This window comes from Pollachius pollachius (assembly GCF_949987615.1).
Source record: "Pollachius pollachius genome assembly, chromosome: 7".
In the NCBI taxonomy this organism is placed as follows: Eukaryota; Metazoa; Chordata; class Actinopteri; order Gadiformes; family Gadidae; genus Pollachius; species Pollachius pollachius.
The window spans coordinates 3601179-3614119 of NC_136940.1; the positions used below are offsets into that span (position 1 = coordinate 3601179).

Here is a 12941-nt window from a genome sequence, read left to right on the forward strand (position 1 = left end):
CCTAAATGTTGATATTATTGTGTCGTTTGTTTGTCTGTTTCCCTTGCCCTGTGTGTTTAACGGTTATATTCGTGGTGAACTTGGTTTTCCTTTGTGTCGCTCACCTTTCTGGGAGCTGGAGTCTCAAGCCTGTTTTGCACTCTGGTCATGTGAGCCACCATCTCCGCCGCCATCTTTACTTTGTTTGTTTACTGCAGTGTGTAGCAGACACGTCCTATCTCCGTTGATACTTTTGAAAATCACCTTCCTCCTGTATTGAACTTCTTGTTTACTTTGGTGGCTGGGCAGAATTTTTACAAAGCTGGGATAGGGGGTTGCTTCTCAACTATAACAGTGTTGCCAGTTTGGTAAAAAGCCAAATCTGTTGTCAAATCTGGCAACCCTGCCTCGGTTGATAATCAAGTGATTCCATCTGGATCGTTTAGTGATGTCTTCCTGAAGTTTCACCAGCAGCTTTGGATGGATGTCTGGTTTTCTTGTTGTGAACATAGTCTCAATGATTTTGCCCTTCAGTGCCTTCACCATAACAGTACAAGTCTGCACTAACCTTCTCTGTGTTGTATATTCATGCATCTATTTTTTATGTCTACAATAAACTTGTATTTACATAAAGGAATGAGTTTGAAGTCGTGTGTGTGTGTGTGTGTGTGTGTGTGTGTGTGTGCGTGTGTGTGTGTGTGTGTGTGTGTGTGTGTGAGTGTGGATTATTGTGTTATTAGGACCCTCACGCCAGGTAGACAAATGCATTAAATGTTCATTATTATCTGAACAGTTGATGGAAGGTTTAAACTCCAGAAGTCACTTAAAGACACAATTTACATAATAAAAAAGTTGATAATAGTGAGTCATTGGAAATTAAAATATTGGACATGCTAATTTATTGTTTGACAATAAATTGCAAAAATATTTTCAAGCTGATCTCAAACGCGTAAGTAGGTAAAGTTTTATATATATATTATAAAACTTTATCTTGAATGTCGCAACCATTATAATTAGGTCATGCGCAAGGTCTTTACAATAACATGAATTATTCATTTGTCATGAGCTATGGAAAAAAATGTAAAATAAACCTGTGTTCCTTTTTAATTAGATGAAATATACAACAATTTTGTTCGTCTTCAACCCAGTGAAGGGTGTAATTACATGAACTCCCCGTGTCGCTGCAACTTCTCCTTCTCCACGTAGGGGCGGCAAGGACACCGTGTTTCCCCGCCTCCCCACTCCTCGACCCGGGATGTGAGTGTGTGGATCTGCCGGCCGCTCACTATCTCGGGGGAAAGGGCTGCATCTCAATCAGGTGGATCAAGAGCCAAGAGGCAACTGTGAAACGGCACTTCATCACACACAAGCGTTCAAAAAAAAACCTCGAGGGCACGTCGATCAAGCAGTTCAACTGAAGGTTGGTGGAATGCGTAACGGACAGCAAACATCTCTGTCGATTTTAGCCAGGGAAGAGAACGGTTCTGCCTGTGTTTCCTTTGAACCACCCTGCCAACTGCTTCTGACCATATGGATTTTGTGTTTATGCATTCAATTGATGTTGGCAAACAATTTCATTGGTATCTTTTATTCATTTAACAATTTCAGATGGTTGCACAGTAAAATCGACTGGCGGCATCTGATTATTATTATACATCCTGGAAAGATCGTGAATTTGTGTTTATTCAAATTTATTTGTGTTTATTTACTGGCACATTTTTTTAAACTCACCTTGACAATTCAACAATTCGGAACACATGAATAAAAAATCAAACCAAGTTACATCTTGGTTCCCATTTGCATTGCGTTCATGCATACAGGATACATTGAGATACAGGGTTACGTTACGTCATTTTATTTTACAAGTCCGTCATGTTTTTGCTTCGCTTGCCGCCAGACTCAATCTACCTTGTTTGTCTTCAGATCACTGGGTTCAAAGTACTGAACATTTTTCCACAAAGCCCTGCAAATAATCACTGTTGTGTTGCTCGCAGCCAGCAAGAATGTCAAACTAGCCGCCAGTTGGGGTTCATATAGAAAGCAACGTAATTTGTCACCCCTGGTGCAACGAAACGGTACAACTTATATAACCTTGACGATTGCTCAGTAATTATTTATGTTACGCGTCTCCTTTGCGGCGGGGGCTCTGTTGTTGAAGCCATACATCGAAGGCCTTCAACAGGCTGGTATCTGTGGTCTCTCAACGGTCTTTCCAGCTGCCGCCTCCGGACAAATCCTCACACGTTCTCCAATGATGTGTGTCAATTCGCCCACACATCTTTGTTTTTGGGCCGGCATTTGGCTCACGAGGTAGAGGCGTAAGGTCGCTAGTTCGATTCCAGGCTCCTCCTAGCTGAGTGGTGAGGGTCACCTAACCCTAATTGCTCCTGACGAGCTGGTTGTCTCCTTGCATGGTTGACACCACCGTCGGTGTGTGAATGTGTGCATGAATGGGTGAATGTTATAAAGCCGATATTGTAAATAGCTTTGAGTGGCCCCTGGTTAGAAAAGCGCTGGATAATTGCAGTCGGCTTATTTCGCTTTACTCGATCAGCACGCAAAGCTGGTCTCGTCCTCCTTCCCCTTCTCCACTCTCTCGTCTGCCTCCGCGTTGCCCTTGACGACGGCCAGGCGGCCCCCAGCGACGGGCGGCCGCGCAGCGGCGGGCGCGTCGCTCAAGGTGCTCCGCAGCGTTGCCCTGGTAGCGCTGAAGGAGTGCGTGCGCGGCGGCGGCTGGCAGGGCCAGCGGCACATGACCTCCCGGAACATCTCGCGGAAGCGCGTGGACATGAGGTTGTAGAGGATGGGGTTGACGGCAGAGCTGAGGTAGAAGAGCACGCCGGAGATGAGGTGCACGTACTGGAAGGTCTCCAGTTGGTCCTCGCTCCAGTCGCTGATGAAGCTCCACATGAGCCGGTCCGTGTGGAACGGCGCCCAGCAGATGCCGAACACCACCACCAGGACGACTGGGGCGGGGGGGGGGGGGGAGAGGGTGAGGAGAGGTGGAGGAGGGATGGAGGGAGAGCGGGGGAGAGAGAGAGAGAGAGAGAGAGAGAGAGAGAGAGAGAGAGAGAGAGAGAGAGAGAGAGAGAGAAACGGACAGAAAAGGAAAGTGTCAGAGTGAGAGGGAGACAGAAAGGGAGAGAGATGGATAGAGACAGACATCGAGAGGCAAGATAGAGAGAGAGAGAGAGAGAGAGAGAGAAACGGACAGAAAAGGAAAGTGTCAGAGTGAGAGGGAGACAGAAAGGGAGAGAGATGGATAGAGAGACAGACATCGAGAGGCAAGAGAGAGAGAGAGAGAGAGAGAGAGAGAGAGAGAGAGAGACGGGGAGGGTGAGAGAGTCAGAGAGAGAGAGAGAGAGTGGGAGAGAGAGAGAGAGAGAGAGAGAGAGAGAGAGAGAGAGAGAGAGAGAGAAACGGACAGAAAAGGAAAGTGTCAGAGTGAGAGGGAGACAGAAAGGGAGAGAGATGGATAGAGAGACAGACATCGAGAGGCAAGATAGAGAGAGAGAGAGAGAGAGAGAGAGAGAGAGAGAGAGAGAGAGAGAGAGACAGAGAGAGAGAGAGGCAGAGAGAATCAACTGTAATTTGTCTTGCGGGCTTTCTGCTGTGAATCGAAACTCTACAAAAGGTCATGGAGTTTAAATGGAGCGACATTTTCCTCAATAGCACTGCAGGTTGCAGTGAATCTATTCATCATAAAATAAGGCATGAACTTTAATAAGAAGATCATTAGCTTTCTGAGGACACCTGTGAAAGGCCCGAAGACACCCCTGTTGGTTTGAGGGCACTTTCAGCCCTGGTTCATAGTGACCAATGCACTATGTATATATGCATATATGTACTTTAAAGGCCATTTTTGTAACGAGGGAGATGCAACATGATTTCAATAATTATAGTTGTAATCACCCAGTGTGTGGAAATGTTCTAGTAAGAATTTATTTTGTACTCGTAGAAATTGTATCATAGATATCTAAAATCGGTAAGAATTAAGCGTAGACATCTTTAACTGAATTGCAGATATTAGCAAATACTTTTATACTTGGAGTACTAATAAATATAAGTAAAGTCAAATTTCAAATTTTTAGGTTTGCCTCCATTATCCTGCATTATCGATCTCAATGTAGATTTCAAAGCAACACACTTCACACAAATCAAGATGGAGCAGCGATAATACGACAGGACCAATTAAGGTCCCGGTCAGTCAGGGTGCTGACAGTTCAGCACTCGGGCCGAGGGGCCAATGGGACCTGACAGTCTTCACTGTGGCGCTGTCTGATTGGTTGAGAAGGGAAACAGTTGAGTCACAGACATGGGATTGACCTCTGAGGAATAAGTCCCTCTGAGGCTCTGGTTCCATCGGTTAAATGTCCATGGGAAACAACATGGGATTTTTGAATGATCATACATAACAAACTCTGTAGGTGGCGAAGAAGTAAAAGCTGCTCATGTTTTGAACTACACACTTTTTTCATCTAGATTCCACTTGGGTTTTGGATTGTCGGTGCCGTAAGTAGTAAACGATTATAAATGCTACTTTAACGGCACCGACAATCCAAAACCCAAGTGGAATCTAGATGGAAAGAGTGTTTAGTTCAAAACGTGAGCAGCTTTTACTTCTTCGCCACCTACAGAGTTTGTTATGTACGATCATTCAAAAACCCCATGTTGTTTCCCATGGACATTTAACCGATGGAACCAGGAGCCTCGGAGGTGGGACTTATTCTTCAGAGGTCTATTGACCACGTCGCAGAATGAAAACTAGAAGGTACGGCTTAATACTTAGATTTAGACTTGAATACTTAAACAGACAAAAGAAAACTGTGACATGTGTTGGACGTGAGAGCCACTCTCAAACTTTTGGGGGGAAACTTTGTTTACTTTTAGAATACATATTTTCATTCATTATTTCTTAAATGATTGACTTAAGTCATGAAATGATTGTTAATTTGAATTGCCTTGGCTCATGTTTTTTCAAAATAATTTATCATTGTGAAATAATCGAATGATCGGGATTTGTTATTATTTGCAAATGTGTATTACTTTTATGCATAGAAACATGCTGAAAATGTAAGTAATGTACGTTGAAGTAAATATTTTCCCAAATATTAACATCTCTACATTTTTACCATTACCAGTAGGAATTGTTGCAGTTTCAGCAGTAGCAGAAGGCTAAACAAGGAAGTTCATCATTCTTATTGTAAAGCATTTCTTCCATAAATGTATGAATCAATTTTATACATATGTATGAGGTTTCTTGCATTGGCTGTTGAGGCAATCAAGAAGGAACGTGTGATTTGAGCAATGAGCTGAGCTCCAGCTGAGTTTTAAGTCTGGCAACACCCCGTCCAACCTCTGACTTCTTCTGGGTTGATTGGCAATTTTCTCCCTAAACTGTAATTTATTTAAATTGATGCAACCAATTAAACAAACAAGCTCTATTCATCACCCAATCAATCATCTCATTATTCAACAAAAATAAAGTTTTATTTTGATTAAACTGCTCACCATAGGTTATAGCGTCTTTTTTGCGTAATATCATGTGTTTCAAGGGGTTGCTAGTTGTATTTTTTCACATGGCACGTGACTCTTGTTAAAGTCCCAAATGGGTAGGGTCCGTGCGTATAACTTTGACTTTGATACTTCTTCCCCTCGAGCACAGCTGACGAAGAATTCACAACAGCCGTCACATTTGGAACTGCGAAATGTTATAGCCAAAGGATAAAGTGCAAAAAGAGAGGCTCAAAATGTCAAACAGCTTGCCTTTGACTGTTTGTCATGTCTCCAGCCTCCCATCCGTCATTCATTATTCAACAAGCAATGGATATCATTTCACACAAACAAAATAAATAATTCAAAATGAGATGAGGAGTGTCGGGGCTAAATAGGCGTCCATGCAAAGGGAGATAACACAAGGAGGAGATAGTCCCACTATTCAGCCTGGCTGTCTGAAGCGTCTTGCGATAATCGCTGAATGCTTTTGTTAAGGAACTGTGATCTTGATAGAAATGCATTTATGTAAATGAGCTCGGCGTCCGTTCATTTAGAGATAGCACTGGGGATCATTTACTGCTACTACCATCATATGAAGTATGCCTCGTTACCTTCAAGTGACTTATCTCATAAATCAACGTTAACATTTCAACTACTGCAAGACACCAGGACGGCCAAAGCCTGTTCCTTGCCGAGCGATGCGATGGACATTTGTCCTTATGCTGTTGGTACTGTCAGTCAATTATCCTAAGTGTCCTGCCAGTCATTTTCCAACAGGAGCAAGTTGTGGTATTCAAACTTTGGAGTGAAGCGATGGAAGTTTACTGAAGCAAACTACAGGATTTTCTGTTGCCGTATTGGCCGTTTGTGGACTGCATACTCTGACAGCCGTGAACCCAAAATAATGGCTTTTGGATGTAAAAGAATGATAGAATTGAATAATTAATGAGAAAATAATGACCCAATGTAAAAGCCGGGAAACCTGGATCCAACAGAAATGTTATGTAGCAAATCCTGCCAGAGCCATGACGTGAACACAGTGTATGTTCACTGTCAGCGTACCAAACTACAGGTCAATGTCTACTTTCAATGTTGATTTTCTTATTATGGAGGGTAAAATTCTATCTATGGTTCTATTCATCTGTCATTTCCATCATTCAAATAACATATCAATTTCATACTATAGCAAAAACGGAGAGAGAGAGTGAGTGAGAGAGAGAGAGAAAAAGAGAGAACGTGAAAGAGAGAGAGAGAGCGCAGGCTTGTCATTGCATAACACTTCATAACTGCAACATAAAGTTTGTATGTGTGCGAGTGTCTGAGTGAAGGAAGATGTAATACCCTTATGGCCTAATGTTAAATTTGTTATCTTGTCTGGTACTGTTTTGTCAATAATTGTTTAATGTTGGAGGTTGTGAAGTCTGCTTCTACTCTATTACTTATACTAATTACAGAGACATATTTTTGCCAAACTGTGATTCTAACCTAACTCTACTCTGCTAATGTTTCACCCAACCCCCCAACGGAGACGGGGGCATACGGCTGTGCCCCTTTTGTCCTCAAATCACATTATACATCTCGGCGCATCATCAAATAAATGTATTAATATGGTCTAATACAAAATACGTCTTATTACGTATTATTAATGTACCGTAAAATAAAAAAAGTGTGTCCCAATTTTATACACCCAACGCAACAGTGCTCCCAATATCTGCTAATGGCGCTCCCCAGGCCGCAGCTTATTACAGTCTTTATCACAAGCTTCAATCTTGTAATGGTTCAAACCGACATTAACACAATCACTCCTCCCTTCTGAAGTTCTGCTCCAAAACAAACCAGAGGCTCGATGCTAACTCCCCCTTGATACGCGATACTTACATAACATCTCAGACGTTGTGGTTCAAACCCACACAGACACTTTCACTCCTCCATGCTTAAGTGCTGCTCCAATACAAACCAGAGGGGGCGCCAAGGAGGTGCACCGTGTAGAGAGAGTACCATATAAGGCTCTGTCCTGACCGCAGCGACCCGGGTTCAAATCCTGCCCGTCATCCTCTGCTACTTGTCCTCCCCTCTGTACCTCCCTAACTATCTCACTCTATAATAAAGCATAAAAATGCCGAAAACCGTAGTATCTATGATACTTACACAACATCTTGGTGACCTGTCGGTGGCGCGCCTTCTGCTGCTTCCGGCGCACGTTGCAGAAGCTCTCCTGGCCCGAGGAGCTGGCCTTGGCCTCGAACACCTGCAGCATCTTCTCGCGCTGCAGGTGCAGACCGATGAGCAGGTAGAGCACGCTGATGGTCAGCATGGGCAGCACGAAGAACACCAGCGTGGTCACCTGGATGGTCAGGTTGTACCACTGGGGGCTAAGCGGCATGCAGATGGCCGAGTCCAGCACGCCGCCCTCGGCCGCCAACGCGGAGGCCGAGGCGTTGACGCCCGCTCCGACGCTGCCGCCGCCGCCGCCCGATCGGCCGGGCAGCGTGGCGATGCCGTGCAGGCTGGTGTTGGGCAGCGCGCACAGGATGGACACGCCCCACACCGTCAGGATGACGCGCTTGGCGTGCGTGCGGGTCACCACGTACTTGGCGCGCAGCGGGTGCACCACGGCGATGTAGCGTTCCACGCTCAGCGCCGTGACGTTGAGGATGGAGGCGAAGCACACCACCTCGAACAGGAAGGTCTTGAAGTAGCAGCCGCCCGCGCCCAGCAGGAAAGGGTAGTTCTGCCACATGTCGTACAGCTCCAGGGGCATGCCCAACAGCAGCACCAGCAGGTCGGACACGGCCAGGCTGAACAGGTACAGGTTGGTGGGCGTCCACATCACCTTGTTGCGGGCGATGACGGTGCAGGTGAGCACGTTGCCCACGGCACCCACCAGGAAGATGGCCAGGTAGGTGAGGCAGACGGGCAGGAACATGGGCGAGCGACGGGCACCCCGGTACTTCTCCAGGTACTCCTGGTCGGTCAGACACGCGTCCTCCAGCTCCGGGTAGCTCATGTTCAGGGCGGACGTCAGGTTGTCGCATCGGGAGAGACATGCAAAGCCGTCCCGGCCGGCCGTCAGCTCGTAAGTGCAGTTGAGGCGAGACATAGCGCTGGGAAACCCGGGGTTATTATCTGAGAGAGAAAAACAGCAGAACACATTTGTCAGTAGACGTTCTCAAGGGGCTGAATAAAGCGAAATGAAGCAGCTGTCTTCAACCTGAAAGCATTCCAATCACAGGTTGCTATGAAATGACCCAGAGGATAATGTTTGCAGCCATCATCATGAAAGGGATTTTCAAAGGGACTTTATCAATGCTTATACACTTGCTGGGAAATTGCCGGGCTCATTATAATTTCCATTATGTCCAATGTATTTCCAATGATGGACACAGAGGATGTGCTTTCATAGATGCGCATGTCAGGGACCAATTTGGTACATCTCATTTGCAGGGCATCAAGGTAGTGCTTTTTGATTTTTGTCAAGTAGCCTACTTATCAAGCACAATTAACATTTCAGGCAATAACAGATGGTTGTTATTTTTTCAGGCTTTGGAAATATTCAGGAACAGAGAGCGAACAGCAGAAGCCTCACAGATGGCACTCTGAGTTGCATCTGAATGTTAGACTAGGTCAAACACCTTTCAGAAAATCTAATGTAATTCAATGTTCTTTCTTTTTCTTTTTTTACTCGTGCTCTTATGGACAGGCAATGTAACAAACATAGTATTTAAAAAAACACAAGTAGAGCAGAGAAACTAGTGTTGGACACAGAATGGTTAATGGAGTTGACGAGCCGTAATAAAAGGATGTCAAAACAGTGGTAAACATGAATAAACGACAAGGTCATTGGCAAGTATAATTTGATTTTCAGAGGATCCAGTACCCAGGCTACCATAACTAGGCACCCAAATGTTCAAATCAATCAATGTCTGACATCAAAAGCTGAAAATCCAATACATTAAACACACATTAATTTACACATTAAAGCAGCTGATGTTACTATTGGACACTCTGTCAAATGGAATTATTCATTCTTAATGAATTATTCACCAATTGCTCACACCTCAGAAAGTTGCAAAAGCGTGTTTTTTCTATTCCAGGTCTGCCTTTGTAATTCCTTTTAAAACATGGCTTAGTCCCAAAAATAATATCGGCTTCCAACAACACGCAATGAATAACATCTGAACAGCATGCAAGCAAGTCATCTTTCGGAAAGATTTCTAAATTATTCAAATTCAAGTAAAAGCTTCTGTGCCTGGACCTGGCCCTGCTTGCCTCTCCCTCACATCTCAAACATCTCATCCTCTAATGAGTAAGGGCAGCGCCACGCTGACAGCGCACAGTCTGTCAGACCAGATCAGCCTAGCAGTCAGCTGGCCGTTTCATGGCACTGCTTATAAAAATGTATTTTGAGTAAAAAGCTTTTATTGGGGCATCTCTCTGAGGTTCAACTCTTTCGCTGCGACCCTCATTAGGTGTTTCATTTTTTTTATTAATTTTGCTTCATGATTAATTATTGCATGATATTAAGATAAGTATTTGATATAATCTTAATAAAAAGGGATGTTGTACAAACAGTGTATTTGAGTAGCAATAATAATTTATTGTTATTATATGTCATAGTAGTAGTGGTAGTAGTAGAAGTCGGCTAGTAATAGTAGCTGTGGAAGAAGTGGTATATTAATAGAGAATGAAAACAGTGTTTTAATTGATTTTGGTTGGGAAGTCCATTAACTTCATGAAGCACAGGAACATGGTTTGTGTCTTTTCTATGTTACCTGGTAGTTCAACCTAGCGATAGACTTTGGCGTCAGCGGCATCATTTACAAGTGTACTGTTCTGTTGTGTTCTGTTCAGCAAGCTCATGTTTCATGTGCTCAGGCAGTTGGCCTTGCCCCCTTCCCGTTTAGGCAGGTTTCCAACAGACCTGGCTCAGGTCTGTCCAATCACAACCCTTCATCTTATTGCGGGCGGGGCTTGGTTCAATGAATCACAATGAGGCATTCAATTAAAAACCTAAATGGCTGCCTCTGATGTGACATGGTCTTCTGAATGCTGTATATTTTCTCCAAAAGATGGAGATACCACTGCACCTTAAACTTTCAACTTTTGTTGGCAAGAAAGATGTGTTTGCCGTACTTCTGACATAATTCAGTAAAAGTTGAATGCATATAAGTCAAACGTTTGGTTGCTCTGGCTAGTTGTAGGTCTTTCCTTGTCCATCAGAATGAACTGAGAGGTTCCAGACTGGCGCTGTCAGGCTCCTGTTATGCTGCACTGTTTCCCTCACTCCTCCCTGAGACAATGGGGCTGGAGTCATTCCACGAGCCACTGTTTCGAGGACTGCAGGCTTCCACCATGCAGGTGGAAAAAGGAAAATCAGGCAGACCCATATCACTTGATTGCATAAGCCTTTTCCCAATATTATGCTATGGAGAACGGCACTCGTGCAAATGCCGTCACTGCGCTCTCTCTCGTAGGGGAAGAGAAGAGGGCGTCTCTCAGCTGATGATACGAGGGCCGTGTGTCTGGGGGGCTGAGAGCTGTCCCTGAACGTGACTCTGCACTAATTGGTTTAGTTCATCAACCAGCAGGAACGTTTTGGGGGGTCTGTGGAAGTACACAAGCTGTGTTGCATAAACATGCTCGCGAAATGTAGTAAAGCTTTTGAAGGGGACATATTATACCACCAGATGTGAGTGTGATGAGCCTTATGACATCACATATGACATCCCTAGCCCCCAACACATGTTATGTCCTCCCCTCTCCCTCTTTTTCTTAAGGATAAGAATGATTTGCCCAGGCTGTAATTGAAAAGGTTCAAAGCTTAGACGATGGAAACGGGGTAGAATCTGCTTTTCAGTTGTGTATTCAAATTGGGTTTGATTAATTGTGATTGAAAAATGTAATATAATTATCATTTGTGTTCTGGTATTACCTCTTTCCCCACCTGATCTCAATGAGAGATCTAACATGGCACCTAGTATTGTTAATACATGTAAGGGATAATGCCCGACGAGGTGTCCATAATCAAGCATTAATGGGCGGTGCGGAGGCCTCTGTAAAGTCCATTAATTTATCCCGCTTATACCATGGTCACTTGCCAAAGAAAATAAACACAGACCATTCCCTTATATTTTCATGCGTTTTACAATCTAAATATAAAGTTTTTCACAAGCCATAATTCAGTTTCCCTGGTAACGCCGGAGGGTTTGACTAATAACTGGAACTATCATTACCCTCCCGTAAGGTTATTATCCGTCGGAAACGTTGTTTATTCCTCCAGTAATTAGGACGGACCTTAGATACGACTTGTGTAGTCCGTGTGTAGACTGTGTAGACTTGTGTAGTCCTCGTATTCTAGTCCGCTCAGCTATGAGCCAGAGAGCTAACGGGATGCATTATGCTCACCTTGTCGGGCATTTTCCCTTACTTATGAGACACAGTGATATACACATACACACACAAGCATGTGTGCATTCTATAGCAGTGTGTGGTTGGTTGGGCATATATATGCATTTTTTCATATATCTCTTGAGAAAGTAACTAACAAAAATTCTGTATTCATTTGGTCTGATTCATTGTCTTGATTGGATGGAAATGAACAATGATGTTATTATATGAATGAATGAATGAATGAATGAATGAATTAATTAATTAATTAATGGTTTCCAATGGCAGGAACGATTTATATCCATCCATTTAAAGTGTGGCATTTCTCCCACTGAAATACCTCTTCAATTAATGATGTGTCAAACACAGCTCATAGTCAGAAACACTATTAAACTAGAATAAAGTATTCTATAAAAAACACCTTTCAACTAGAATCCGGTAATTTATACGTCTCAGAAATGTAAGTGTATTATCTTCAAATTGTAATCCATAAAACCTGCCACCTGCATTGATCAGGAATTGTTCAGCTCATAGGTCAGTGATCCATCCAACAATCTCCACAATATTCATATATAATAACTATATAAGTAGGATTTTTTCAATATACATTTCAAACTCATACCTGTTGGAGAATGGAAAATACACAATGCACACAACAAATTTTCATAGATATTGTAGCTTATTATTAATGAAACCTGACAGAGTTATAAAATATGAGCTACGCCTTCTTGAAAAGCAATCTAGACATTTATCTAATCACATGTATTCCATAAAATGACTCAATTTAATGTTAATGGAAAGAAAGGTATTGACGAATTGTCCAGCTTTTGAATCAGTCGTTCATTGATGTATAGAAACAGCCTTACCTGCTGGTATGGTGCGGACTGGTGTCCCTCTGTCCTGGTGGGATGTGGAGTGCAGGGCTCTCGCTTGTGCCGAGCAGCTTTATTCACTCCTCCCTGAGCCAATTCATCTGCTCCAACAGCACTATGATCCTGCCCTTACACCCAGGTGCTGCTGACGCCCTCAGATCTCCCCCTCTCCCCCTCCCTGCCTCTCTCTCCCCCTTCCTGCCTCTC

At 43.7% G+C, this 12941-nt stretch overlaps 2 protein-coding genes across 2 annotated transcripts in view; one reads left to right on the forward strand and one right to left on the reverse strand.

Annotated features, from left to right (window-relative positions):
- kank3 (KN motif and ankyrin repeat domains 3) overlaps positions 1-565 on the forward strand; it is a 34658-nt gene extending 34093 nt beyond the window's left edge. Inside the window, exon 12 of the mRNA XM_079739305.1 lies at positions 1-565. This exon is cut by the window's left edge and continues 169 nt beyond it. The gene's annotated coding sequence lies outside the window, so the exon portion shown is untranslated.
- A 1964-nt stretch (positions 566-2529) lies between these two features.
- Positions 2530-8575, reverse strand: nmur1a (neuromedin U receptor 1a; the record flags this gene model as incomplete). The annotated part of the gene is made up of 2 exons (XM_079739306.1): positions 2530-2945; positions 7624-8575. The coding sequence occupies 2 exons, from the start codon at positions 8573-8575 to the stop codon at positions 2530-2532; spliced, it is 1368 nt and encodes a 455-aa protein (XP_079595432.1).
- Positions 8576-12941: the final 4366 nt, after the last annotated feature.